At 36.7% G+C, this 13,857-nt stretch overlaps 2 protein-coding genes and 1 non-coding gene across 3 annotated transcripts; all 3 read right to left on the bottom strand.

Annotated features, from left to right (window-relative positions):
• Nucleotides 1-35: 35 nt before the first annotated feature.
• On the bottom strand, nt 36-4,570 carry LOC107803034 (CO(2)-response secreted protease). Its single transcript, XM_016626631.2, has 9 exons — nt 4,047-4,570; nt 3,292-3,551; nt 3,073-3,184; nt 2,101-2,620; nt 1,880-1,986; nt 1,534-1,776; nt 1,320-1,434; nt 1,016-1,226; nt 36-823 (listed from the first exon to the last, which is right to left on the bottom strand). Exons 1-9 carry the CDS (start codon nt 4,226-4,228, stop codon nt 264-266), a joined length of 2,310 nt encoding a protein of 769 aa, XP_016482117.1. The 5' UTR covers nt 4,229-4,570; the 3' UTR covers nt 36-263.
• A 1,632-nt stretch (nt 4,571-6,202) lies between these two features.
• Nucleotides 6,203-6,274, bottom strand: TRNAE-UUC (transfer RNA glutamic acid (anticodon UUC)). The gene has a single exon. It is a non-coding gene; the product is annotated as a tRNA-Glu (tRNA).
• Nucleotides 6,275-7,682: 1,408 nt separating this feature from the next.
• On the bottom strand, nt 7,683-13,465 carry LOC107803035 (la-related protein 1C). The gene is made up of 6 exons (XM_016626633.2): nt 12,727-13,465; nt 12,009-12,579; nt 11,748-11,898; nt 11,511-11,601; nt 9,037-9,123; nt 7,683-8,429 (listed from the first exon to the last, which is right to left on the bottom strand). Exons 1-6 carry the CDS (start codon nt 13,231-13,233, stop codon nt 8,142-8,144), a joined length of 1,695 nt encoding a protein of 564 aa, XP_016482119.1. The 5' UTR covers nt 13,234-13,465; the 3' UTR covers nt 7,683-8,141.
• Nucleotides 13,466-13,857: the final 392 nt, after the last annotated feature.

Raw genomic sequence — 13,857 nt, 5'->3', positions numbered from 1 at the left:
CACAATTATACATGAATTACAACACATGGATTATAATACAGTGGTATTTGTTGCCGAATGATTGGCCAACTATATATGATTTTCTCACTTAGTGCACATGTGTGTAATCCCTGATCTTTATTTCTTTTCTTTTCTTTTTCTAGCTTAAGCATGTACATGATGTGGTAGTAACATAGTTGTATTCATGGAGTATAACAGTACATACAGACTTGCTAGACTACTTTGATCGGCAATCTGCAGGCTTGGGAGTGTTATCAGACACCTTATAAGTAAGTCGTTACAACGAATGGACTTCGAACTTTGTATTTACCATTTGTCCATGTAATTGATCCAAACAAGTCTCCCACTGGTTTAGATGAAGATTTGAAAGACACTTCATAGTTCAACTTCTTGCTATTATTTGTAAATACCAATTTATTTGGAATCACTTGGACTTCCAATCCAGTTGGCGCCTTTATAATTGCAGTGTATGTTGCTTCTTCTTCTGCAACATTAGTAATCATTCTGGTTACTTTCTTGGTTTCATTTTCTTTGATATTTGAAACAGCTATGGATGGGTAATTCATTTTTGAGATTGATTCTGAACTTGAGTTGGTGGGACATGAAAAATCATCAGGAACTGTTTTTGAGATGAGTTTTATCTTTAATGTGTCATAGCCAATTGAGCATAGAAACTGCAAATAGTCTGCAGCATAAGTCTCGTAGACCAATCCTGGATTAATTGCCCCGGAAGGGCTTGCTTCTCCGGCTCCAATGTCATATGGTGTTGCAATGGATCCAGAATTTGTTGTTATTGGAGCCTTCAAATTGCTAGTCTGTATAGCTGTAGAAACAAAGCTTGACATGAGTCAGTATAAAGGGTAGCTCAGTGCACTAAGCTCCTATTGCGTGTGCAGTCCGGGAAAGGGCCATTACATACACAGCCTTACCTTGCATTTCAGCAAGAGACTGTTTTCACTACTTGAAATGAGTCAGTATACCCAAAAAAATGAAGAATGTGAATTAGATTTCTTACCTGTGGTCATAATAGCTGATTTGATTGCTGAAGGACTCCAAGAAGGATTTTGCGCCTTGACAATCGCGACAATACCAGAAACATGAGGACAGGACATGGAAGTCCCTGAGAGTATGTTGAAAAGTGGTGGTTCCTGTCCTAAGACAGCCTCTTTTGTGTCGTTTCCAGGCCACGCCGCGAGAATGGCAACCCCTGGTGCTGTAATATCTGGCTGCAAGTACAAATCAAAATATAGTCAGATTTTTTATTGTTCTGTTTTATCATTAGACCATAACATAAGAAGAAAAAAGGGTAGAGTCTTTACTTTGAGGAGGTTATGAGTGTTGTATGCAGGACCCCTTGATGAGAAGTAAGCCACAACAGGAGCTGGTTTGTACTTGGTTTTTGAAACAGTTGGTAGAATTGATGCAACTGGATTCCTTCATAAGTTTTAAAGAATCTATTATTCAAATGTGCATTATCCAATATTTTAGACTCAGAATAGCCAACTATTGGAAACCTAAAAGTGATTTCATTACCTTGTTGAGTTAATGTAGGAGAAGATCTCATTGCCATCTTTTTCAGTTACTACAGCCGCGGCAAAGGATTTGAATTTGGGTGCTACTGTTCTTGCATTATCATCTACTAGTATAAATCCAATGCCACCTTTGCTCTTCACTTCTTCTAGCTTATCACTAGGTGAATATCCTTCGTCGCGATTATGACAAAGAACAATTTTCCCCTTGACTTTCTTTTCATCTAAAGAATCCGGTACACAACTCCTGAAGCACATCTGTTAGTTAGTTACATGCATATACCATCTCAATTTCTTTGAGAAACACATCAAAATGATGTGATCCTAATGTTTTATGTTCTTCAAATTACCTTGCATTTTTCTCAGAAACATCATTTTCTTCTGATTTGGCTAAATCACCACTAATCAACGGGTATACTGCAGAATTTGTCAAATTACCAAAACTTATGCCCCCTCCCTGTAACTCAAACAAGATTACCAAGTAATATTTCAGTACATAACTTTGACAGTTTTCTCTGGCTTAAAATATGCAAAAACAGAACACAGGATTGATGTTTAGCATAGTTTTTACCTTAATTAACTTGTTCCCACCTAAGACAATATCAGTTTCGAAGTCACGGTCAATGGTAGTAGCTGCAACTGTGAGAATCCAAGGAGCAACATTGACAACACTTTTCGCGCTAGGTCCATCATTTCCAGCAGAACAGACAACAAGAATTCCCTTTTCAACAGCATGAAATGCTCCAATAGCAATAGGATCATTCGAAAATTCAGGTTCAAGTCCAGATGATGAACCAAGTGATAGCGATAAAACATCAACTCCATCCGCAATGGCATCATCAAATGCTTTCATTATAGCTGATCCGCGACATCCATCACTCGTGCAGACACGATACATGGCTATCCTCGAACCCGGGGAACCACCCTTCGCAGTCCCAGCCGCTAGGCCATAATAAGATGCTCCTGAAATTGGATTCCCAGCTGCTGTAGATGCAACATGAGTTCCATGTCCGTTTTGGTCCCTAACTGAGCCAAAAGGTTTTCTGTCGTCCTCACCAGAGTCATCATAAAATCTTGCACCAACTAGCTTCCTAGTAGAAAATTACAATGATCACATATATAGTAAAACATACATGTTTTTAATCAGTTATATATTTTTTTTAAAACATATTTTTGCGGTTTCGGTTACTCAGCAATTTAAGAAAAACATAAATATGTATAGTTTGCAGTTTAAAACTGCAAACAATATTTTACCCTTATCATGCAATATTAAAGACCACAACTTCTAAAGGTACTGTATATCTTTTTTACTTTGTTATGTGGCAGGAGGTTACGGGTTCGAGCCGTGGAAACAGTCTCTAGCAGAAATGTAGAGTAAGGTTGCGTACAATAGACCCTTGTAGTCCGGCCCTTTCTCGGACCCCGCACATAGCGGGAGCTTAATGCACCGTGATGTCCCTTTTTACTTCCTTAAACGTCGTGCTTAATCAAACACTGCCATATAAAATGAAATATATGACCAGGAATAGGAGGAGAAAGTTACTTGTTGCATTTGGAAGAGCTGAAATCATGACTTTCCATGCAAGTTCCTTTCCACCGAGAGGGGACTGCACTCATATCGTTGTCACTAAAACTCTCTGATTCAGGCCATATTCCTGAATAAGATTGTGGAAATTTTTATCATAATAAATATCAGAATACTTAACTAGCTTGTACTACAGTATAATTCTGTACCGTGGAAATTTTCTAATAAATGTTGTACCTGTATCCAAGATTCCAATTATGGTGTCAGCTCCATTTGGTGATGAACCAGAACCATAAATTGGACCAGAACTAATTTCTACATCAGTTTGATATTGCAAGAAATCCCATGAACGTGTTGTGTGGAGATTCAATATTGGATCAGGGAATACAGAGATGACTCCAGGTTTTTGAGCAATGGACTTCGCCTCAGCTTCTGATAAACGCGCAGCAAATCCTGAGAAACCATTCTTGTAGCTGTGTACAATAGCATCTTTTTTCCTAACAGAAATTAGAGATTGATGTTAGCTCATTCTTGAACTTGAGCTAAAACGAAAATATTCATGTTATGTTATCACCAATTAAGTTTTCAGTCATGTGTTGTACTCCCTCAGTTTTATTTTATATGGTGGTGTTTGATTGGACAGATGAAGGAGACGTGTAACTGGTAAAGTTGTTGTCATGTGACTAGGAGGTCACGCGCTCGAGCTGTGGAAACAGCCTCTTGTAGAAATGCAGGATAAGGCTACGTACAACAGAACTAGTGTCCTTCCCCGAACTCGTGCATAGTGGAACTGCGGGAGCTTAATGCACCGGACTACCCTTTTTGTTTGATTGGACAGATGGTTCAAGAAAGAAAGACTTTCGTATATACTAAAAGTATAAAATTAACAAGAGCTTGTGATCTGAAATATGTCATAATATTTTTATGACCTGTCAGACTAAAATGGAAATAGTGTTATATAAACGGAATAAATGAAATATTAATAAACTAACCTTCTGATTAAAGAGCTCATAAGGTCTGCTTGATTATTTTTAATGCCATCGTTTGATGCATCAGGAGCACCCATGTAAACAATATATACGCCATTGTTTTGTACTAGAGAAACTGCATTGGATTCTCTAAGAAAAGAGACAAGGAATAGATAGAGGCAGAAAAATAGAACAATGCCTTTCATTTTTTGCAATCCTTTTAAGAAATCTTGATGACAACAAGTCTATTATATATAAATAGTTAAGTAATGGAATAAAGTTTAGTCTGTTAAGCTTTGTTTGGTGCATTCAAACGTGTGCGCACTGAAAAACGCCCGTCAATCAGCTGCCACGGGCTATATATTATAACCACATAGTGCGTTTAAATGCTTAACCAAACACGCCACTAAGACAGTGGAGTTGTGGTGGTGGCGGTAGGCCGTAGGCGGTGGCAGTCGTTGTGGTGGCGACTTGTTACTGGACTAGTCACTAGTGTGTAATATATAACTGATAGCCTTTATTACGTTGGTCATAAAGGGTATATATTGAGGGTAAGTGCTAAACCGATCTTTATATAAAGAAGTATAAGCAACAGAATAACTGAACTACCCATGCCTTTTTAGATGGAAATGTTTTCCCTAACAATTTAAGTGTTGTTTTTATTATACATATTATTTTTGGGAAAATGACATTTTATAGCCGCTCTCAAAATAATAGTCGAAAAAATATATATTTTTTGTATATATATATATATATATATATATATACATTTATATCTAATATACAAATTTTATATATTTTTTCGGCTATCAAATATAAATAGTTTCTGACGCAGGTAAAAAGTAAAAAAAAAAAATCATATTCTTACTCGGAATCTAAGATGGGCTCGAATAAACCAAAGTAATTTAAAATTAAGTTGCAAGAACATACAACAGCAATAATTATGCCTCAATCATAAGTAAGTCGGAATTGGTTCTATGAATCTAAGCTAATTATATCACTCCATTTGGGCTCAATATATCATGTATTATAATGATTCCCCAAAATTAATGAGCTATTAGCTTATGTCATTTTTCTTTTTTATCTGAATTTGAGACCGATAAAATGAGCAAGCTCATACAAATGGAGTTATTATTAGAAAGAACGTACTGATAAAAACTAGCTAAAACCTATAGGGAGCAGTAACTTACAAGTGAATTTTTTTAAGTGATAATTAATAAGTCATGACTGTCGTTTAATTAGCAAGAACTTGTGATTATTAGCAGGAACATATGGATAAAAAAAATAATGACAAAAAGAAAAGGAAAAACTTAAATAAAAGTCGTATAAATCACAAGAAGTACTTTAGCTTCCTTTACTTTAATTTGGTGGATCAATAACAATTAGTAACAAACTCGAGTGCTCCATGTGAATCATTAGAGTTTCAAGGCGACACTCACTTTAAGTAGTTGGTCATCAATTTTCTTACATTACTCGTATTTCATAATTGTTACCCTTGTGGGAAACTATGATGTTTTTACACGTTTGTTATGTCCCAATACAACTTTGGATGGCTCTATATATGTATATATATACAAGTCAGAGTCAAGATTTGAAATTTACAAGTTCGTGATTATAGTACTTCTAAGTTACTGTATTTGAAATTTACTGAATATATTGTACATATTCAATGAATTTCTTAAGATAAATATACAATTTTAGATCAAAGTTATTGAATTTGGCGAAACCGGCAACCTAAACTTTAGTTCTGCCTCTAGTCACTTTTGTATATCTAGTGTTGTAGCGTGTTGAAAATCATGTCGTACATAAGTAGTGCACGCCATAATACACTTTATCCATCAAATTTCTTGAGGGAAATATGACAGAAACATAGACATGAGTATTTGACATCCCAAAAGTTAGGCAACAAACCCAAACAAAGAGCACATTAACTGGGGGGGCAAGGGGAACATTTTCTAAAGACAGAGTACATTCAAGATACTGATAAAGAAACATGGCAAAACAAATGAACCTAGCTCTTTAATCAGTAAAAATAATTGAGGATATTTCCCACAATGATAACCCCACAAATTGCTCATCGTTTGCAGTTTCCATCGGCAGAAATATAGGTATTCCAGTGGGCTTGCTTTTCGTCGAAATATGTATAGAAAAAAGGAGATAAAAAAAGGCTAGGATAAAAATTCCGTTACCGGGAATCGAACCCGGGTCTCCTGGGTGAAAGCCAGATATCCTAACCGCTGGACGATAACGGATGCTTGTTGAGAATTTCCTCATTATATTTTATTACGTTGATTATTTTTTTCTTTGTCCATATCTTTCTGTACTTAGCTAGTTCAGTTGGTAATTTTCATATATTGCTTTTCAATTCTTCAGTTTTGGTGAGGCACCAAAAATTTAATCACTAGTTTTAATCCTGTTGGATTTTGCAATTGGCTGTTCGGATTAGTGAATTGTATTGATGCATTTTACTCCAAGGCAACAACAACAACAACGACCAAATTAAATTTTATTAATGGAGTCTGGGAAGGGTAGTGTGTACACAGAACTATTTTACTATTCAAGGCCAAGTTTCCAATTTCTTAATAACTTTATTTTCCTGTTTTCATGAGGTCGTGATAAGTTCAAACAAGTAAAAAGAACTAAGAAATAATCAGCTCTTCTTTTCTTCCTTAAGGCCTCTACAAGAATTTTGATGAGCTTAACCTAACTTTGGTGAAATGGAAAGGTTCGTTTATCCTTAACTCAAGATTTCAGTTCGAGCCCCTATGAATAAGATCCTCTTTGGTAGGAATACCAAAACCCCCGTTGGGCATTTTTTACGACACGAATTCAAATTAGTCAAATCTATTTTCCAACACGGAATGCCTTAAACGATTATTTTTTTTAATTATTGGATATCTGGACCCTTTTGGGACAAAGGTAGTAGTATAAAGGGTCCTATCATAAAGCAACTTTTTAAACCATTATTAATTTTTCTTTGAAAAAGAGTATTGAGGCAGAGAGAGGCCAGCTCCTATATAAAGGTCCTGAGATGCTTATGAACTTTTTGGATGATATTCCTAAAAGCAAAAACAGGTCCACAAACCCAAAGGTTCCTGAAATGTCATTATTATTTCTTCAACTCATTGTTATCTTACTGTCTTGTTTCTTAAAGCAACAACCTTTATTCTTATTCTGAAAGTTGACTACCACAAAGTGTAACTCCCAATAATTAGATTGGTTCTGTAATTAGTCTCACTGCCTTCTTGGGGTAGGCAGTAAATCTCATGTACCTTAATCATGCTCTACATATATCAGGTCCAACGTTCAAAATTGTATGGATAATATGGTAAAAAATACTCCTTTACTATCTGAAATATCTTAAATTTACCCTTTTATAAACCATAATCAAACGTACAGTCACTCTACTCAAGATGGAGCTCCATTAAAGTAGAAGGCAAACTACAAGACAACTAGCTAACGGGACGGCAGGAATATCCCCGAAATATAACGGAGAGAGCATTATTCTTAATATATTATGTATAGTAAACATGTAAATTTATAGCTTCGGCAGAAAAATTATGGTTAGTTCGTCTCACCAGTAGGTTTAGGAAAAGTTAGCTGAAAGTCTGTAGCATAGAATGATTTACGCTAAACAAACTATTGTAAGGTGCAATAAAATGAAACCATGTAAAAAATTAGAATAAAACAAAATAATGTAACAATCAATATACCTAGATAAGTATAACAAAATCAGCAGAGCTCAATCGCCCTCTTTACCAGCCAAGCAATAAACTTTCTACATATTCAGAATCTTTCCTCTGAAATGGAGGTAAATTCCAACCAAAAAAAGTTCTCCTTAGGCTCAAAATCCAAAGTCACGAGCCAAACAACTCAAAAGTTTCAAGCCTATCAACTGTATATCCTTTTAATCTCCACTGTCATTCTGCTCTCTATACCAGATAACTTACACATTAGTTTTTAATTCTTGCACTCACCTCAAAAACTGCAAAAATATGACTCCACCAGGGGCAGCAATGATGTATGTATAACCTTCCAAATACACCTTTCGTAATTGAATCATTATGCAAGACAGTGTCCGCCACTCGTTGCAAAATACGCAAAATCAACACCATTGTTTCATGCGTGGCTGGAAGAGATTTCTTCAGCGTTGCCTTCTTGAGCCAGTGCTGATTGATTAGTCGATTCGTCTGATAAGCCACCGACAGGCACATCCATTTGAGCATTGGTCGCTTCTGTAGCACCACTACTATTTGTAGTTGATTCGTTCAAAGAGACATTCTGCAAGGAAGTTGTTAGAGCACCATCTGTTGATGCAACAGGTGCTGAAGAACCTGAATCAGCTGCAAATGGGGAAGACGTATGCGTCCATTTCCTCCAATCATCCCGTCTCCTTATCTTCTCATCCTGGAAATAAGAAATCATATCAAGATTACTTCCAGTAACAGGTTAGAACACAATCTGTCGATGCAGCAGGAGTGGAACAGTTGGTGCAGAACCAAAAATCAATGAGAATCTAATGGTTCAAAATTATGTTGTATGAACCGCAGCACCCTTACAAAACATAACACGAGAAATAAGGTTATATTGAAAGAAAAGGACTTTAGGATTCTCGAGTTTACCCTTTATCAACCGTGATAGATATGATTCTCTTAGTTCATGAAAAAGCTTTCAAAAGACAAGAAGAAATTATTCCAGTTCTCTATGAATAATTACTAAAAAGCTTTCACCATCATCTTTTGGAAAAGGAATATGACAACAGCCCTTGAACTCAGACAGGCAGTTCAATAACCAATAACTTTAGCAACCTTCATGCATACCTATATCACGGGGTCTACTGGTGGAAACAGGAGCAGGATAAACAGAGAGACTGCCGTATAAGATAAAATTCTCAACTGATGATACAACATGTTGAAAATACAGAGGCAGCAGTGCTATCTAATATTATCAAACTGCATTAAAAGCTTTTGAAGATAATATATCAAGGCAAGAGAAGTTTTAACTGATATATTACCTGCACTTCTACAAGCATTGAAGTCGCCAAACAATACGAAATAAACTGGATATTATCAAACTGGACTTTATCTGTCAAACTCTTAACCTGCAAAAGCAGACCATAGAGCAAAACCTTGATTCGTGTATGGGGCAATAACAATGCAAACATGAAGGTAGTACTATATTGTAAAAGCACATACCAGAGCACACAAAATACAACATCACAATACAAGTATGGTTTACACATGGGCATTTCCAGCAGCGGCGGAGCTAAGTTGGGGGAACTGAATCCCCTCAGTTGAAAAATTATACAGTGGAAATAGGGTAATAACGAATTTTTTGGGTTATATACAAGTTGAATACCCTTGCTATAAGGAAAGTTTAGTGAAGTGGCAAAGGGAGTTTAGACATTGCTTTAGATCACAGGTTTAAATCCCACATGTGACATTCTATTTTTTTTAAATCCCCATATCTGGCTCCGCCACTTATGTTTAGTACGTTTTTTTTCTTTCTGTATTTTGCAAAATCATAGGAAGTAACTATAGCATTGCAATCCCTTCTCGTTATGGATGTGTCAGGCAAATAAATAGTCCAAGTAACATAGTACATAATGGCATTTGCAGATGGCAGTAGATCAGATATGAAAAAGTCCCTCTATAAAAAAACAAAATTGCAAATCTCATATGAAAAAGGCATTTAGATCTTATCGTATTACCATCATCAATGGTTTAAGGATTTATAAAACATATACTTCTTCTCACAGAAAAGAGGGATTTCATAATATAGCACTAGTATAAGAGATTACCCAAAACCTTATTTGAATAATTCCAATATTTAAAGATCCAACAAAAGTTGCAAAAATTCACATGGACAAAGGCCCAAATTCTTGACTTACATATATAAGCCTTTTTTGTAACAAAGTTTGGATAGACAAAATGCTTGGGGAAACGTTTTCGACAAGAACAGTTGAGATGCTAGGTCAGTGAAAATTTAAGAATTCAGAAAAAAGCTGACAAAATATAAATTTGTATACGGATTTAAAATGGAGTAGAAAAGAAAAGCGAAACGAGTTCCAGTTTTCTATCCTTGAGTTCCCGTAAGGGCACAAAAATAAAATAAAATGAACAAAGAAAGTCTGAAATGGAACTCTGATCTCCAGTTTTTCGCTTCGACAAAGTTTACTTCTGTCAACTGCAATAGCATCCACCAGCAAACAGAAACTATGCTAATAAACCTCAAAAGTAAACCAACATGAAACAATTGACTAGAAGCTACAACATATACGTAGAAAACAAAATATAAGAATGCATAGATGCTTTGGCAAGATATCACTCCCTTTAAGTGGAGAAAGAAACTTGTGTATTCGCTCACCAATCAGAGGAACAAGAACTTTTTAAAATGGGTTAGAAAAATTATGCATCTAGTAATTTCAATAGGTTAGAGAAATTAAGCATCTAGTAATTTCAGATTTTCTTAATTTTTATGAAGTAGATTTCTTAGATGGCATCAAGCAGATGCAGAAATCACAAAAGAGATTATAAAGGAAAGATTAACTCAGCTCTAATACAAAAGAGATTAAGCTAGAAGCAGGGAGCTGCCAAAATCCAAAAAAATGATCAGAGTTATTTACAGGGGTATGCGTCTAGTAATTTCAGTCATTCCATGCCCCACAAGTTATGCTCAAAGAAGAGAAGGACAAATGCACAAGAACATGCTAAAGCTTCCATTTTCCTGAAGGATATGGTTCAAAGTCAAAGCATTCATTTAGCAGGCAGCTAGAACGTACATAAATCCACAATAGTACCGCTGGAGCAATGATCAAAACACATTTGTCAGAACACTTAGCAACAATCCTAGAGTTGATGAGTAGTGACATTAATCCAAATGAGACATCTCTTATGTCATTGAGTCGATGAATTTTGTAAAAAAGTATTAATCCACTTATTGGACTAAGAAGATAATAACTGAAAGGACAATCCAGGAAGAACTAACATAGAGCGCCATGCTTGATGGAAACTGTAAAGTTTTCAGGTTCAAATGAGACCGTCAATAATGGCATGCAAGCCAAAAGCTCACAGAATCTTTGCAGATTAGATCTTGCAGGGGCATTTGATGGAATGAGAAAGCAAACTTTCCCAGCATGAATCAGATGCATGCGTCGTTGTAAAATGATTTGGCATGATCTTCCAAGTTCTTGCTGCTAGTATTACGCTTCCAAAAAATAATTAAAGAAAAAGAAAACGACAAAGAAAGTTGAGCTGAATGTCAAAGAGAATACAAGAAATGAAAATCACAGCCAGTTCATGGTTCTACGGTAAATCCTCACACACATCACGTCTTTAAGCAAACGAAACGTGTGCCAATAACTTGAAAACAAGACATACATGGTCCTTCAGCTCATCAACATAGGATAAAAGACATTGTCACATTATCACAGAGACAGGCAGCAATCAACCAATATGTATGTATTTCAGAAATACGGATATCACTTACTCGAGGAAATTCAGCAATTAATTTAATAGGAACCCAGCCTTCCTCATCCATTTTTAACCTCAAAAAGTTATCTTTTACCAGGTTAGCATCACTGCAACCCCAAAAACAGAAAGGAACTTTGTCAGAAAATTGCCATGAAAGACCCCCATAAATTGAAAGAAATAAATTTATTTAAAAGAAAAACCAGAGAAGCAAAAAGAAAAGGGAAAGAATCACATTCTTAGCTTTGAAGATTACCTGAAGTAATACTCTATCTGATTAACCAAGGAGGGAGGTAAATTTGGATCCACTAAAGGGAAAAGTTGGGGTAGTGGTGGAGCTTGGTTGATAATTGGCACACTACTAAAGGACTCTGGACTCAATGGAACATAATAGAATTGACCCATATCTGAACCATCAAAAAAAAAAAAAGAGTTGAGTCATATCTGAAAGGAAACAAAAACATAATCGGACACATTTAGCAAAGTATATTACTAAAAAAGGAAGAAGCGGACTTACCATATCCCATTGGCACAGGAAAGGGTCTCAGAGAGGTGTGTGGAAGAAATGGACCAGAACCAGCAGGTGGGGGGCGCATGAACGCTGCATGAGGAGGACCAAACTGAGGAGCAGCCATATGAACGTCTCTCCGATCTTGATCACGCCTGCCCCCGTGATTATTATGATAAGATCCATCTCCACGGGATCGCCCCCCAAAGTTACCACCCTTCCTGCCATAATTTCTATGGGGAGAATGATCACCTGCTGAATGCGGCTGAGACGGAAATCCTCCAACAGACCTTGGACCTCTTACATGAGGCTCGAGAACAGGCGGTGGAGGCGGTGGTATCAGATTCCCATAGGGGGGCATTCCAGGAAATGGTGGAGGCAATGGAGGTGGAGTTGGAGGCGGAAGTGGAGTTCTAATAAATCCTCCACCACCTGGAGCACTACCAGCACCACCACTGCTGCTGCTACCTCCTCTGTGTTTCATTGATCTTTGTCTAACAGGGGTACTAGGGTTTGCATTTGAATTTGTGTTTGCATTACTATTAGCTTGTTTTTGAGGCAACTGAGATATTATTGGACCCTATTCACAAAAACATATATACACACACAATTAATCACCCCACTTTTAATTCATTCATATTCAACATAAATACAAATGCTGTAATATTTTAACATCCAAAAATATGAAGATAAAGCTAAAAATTGAAACTTTGAGTTAATTAAAAACCTGAGAAACAGAAGTGGATCCATCTGGAATTGGTTTTGATGAATCAGCAGATGATTTTGGGCCGGGCCGAGTGGACTCAGAGAGAGCGGGCCAAGAGAGGGCCCCACCCATAACAGTAACAGCCTCAACGACGCCATTTAAGGGTTTATTCCAAGCAGGCTTTTTCGGACGACCTACATTGCCGTCGTTACTACCAGAACTCTCCGGCAAAGCATCGGAAGTAGAGTTTTCCGGCGAAGACTTTTGGGCGGCCGAGCAATCATCCGATATAGAAATTTTCTCCGGCGAAGCAACGGAAGCCAGCACCAACGGTGAGGGCGAGCGAGGACTGGATACTGATGCTGCTTCAACCTCGCCGCCGCCGCCGCGGACTACTTGTGCCCACGGTGCTTGTAAACTCCGTCGAGACTGTGGACTGCTGACGGTGGCTCCGGCGGCCGCACCATCAGCTTTGGCGACCGGTGAACTTGGTGTGTTATTTGCAGAAGAATCCGGCGCCGTGGCCATTCAAACCCAAAAAATAAACTAAACAAAACAAAAACAATCAACAAAATCAAAAAGAGATTAATTAAAATGTAGAAAAAAACAAGGATTAACAAGTAACAATTAGTTGTAAAATCCAAGGAGAGTGACGAGAAGAAACGAGGTTTTTCGGAAGCTCAGGTGAGAGAGAGAAAAGGCTGTAAATTTTAGGGTTTCAGTGATCAATACCTCTCTCTCTTTGTTTGTGTTCTATTCTGTTTTATTTTATTTTATTTTTTTACTTTCCTTTTTCTTCTCAATTTGGTAAACTCAATTGTAATGCAATGATCCGGAAATTACCAGAAAAGGCTTTTATGCTTCTTACAATTTTGCCACTTACCCATAGAGTGACAAGTTTGTCCTTGCAATTAATTTGAGAAACCCTAATAATCACATAGGAATTTGCAACAAATTGAGATTTTTTTACTAAAAGATTAGATAAATGCGATGGCGACCCTAAAAATTTTCATAAGGTATAGAGTAGGAATACGAGATTTTATTGAATTCGTGTAATACAGAAGTAATTAAGCCACAACAAGTACATATGACTTTTGCAACAAATTGAAATTTTATTAATCGGCTAAATTAATGAATATATGAATCTTAAAG

Source organism: Nicotiana tabacum, chromosome 12 (genome assembly GCF_000715075.1).
Source record: "Nicotiana tabacum cultivar K326 chromosome 12, ASM71507v2, whole genome shotgun sequence".
NCBI lineage: Eukaryota > Viridiplantae > Streptophyta > Magnoliopsida > Solanales > Solanaceae > Nicotiana > Nicotiana tabacum.
The sequence above is the reverse complement of the archived record's forward strand: the minus strand, read 5'-3'. Positions and strand labels throughout refer to the sequence as shown.

Excerpts from the sequence above, each read along its gene's own strand:
- LOC107803035 (XM_016626633.2), bottom strand. The coding sequence starts at position 13,233 with ATGGCCACGGCGCCGGATTCTTCTGCAAATAACACACCAAGTTCACCG. Across the intron at positions 12,580-12,726 it reads GATCCACTTCTGTTTCTCAG|GGTCCAATAATATCTCAGTT; the intron begins GTTTTTAATTAA and ends TTTTGTGAATAG. Across the intron at positions 8,430-9,036 it reads CAATGCTTGTAGAAGTGCAG|GATGAGAAGATAAGGAGACG; the intron begins GTAATATATCAG and ends TCTTATTTCCAG.
- LOC107803034 (XM_016626631.2), bottom strand. The coding sequence starts at position 4,228 with ATGAAAGGCATTGTTCTATTTTTCTGCCTCTATCTATTCCTTGTCTCT. Across the intron at positions 1,227-1,319 it reads ACACTCATAACCTCCTCAAA|CCAGATATTACAGCACCAGG; the intron begins GTAAAGACTCTA and ends TTGTACTTGCAG. Across the intron at positions 824-1,015 it reads ATCAGCTATTATGACCACAG|CTATACAGACTAGCAATTTG; the intron begins GTAAGAAATCTA and ends TTGTTTCTACAG.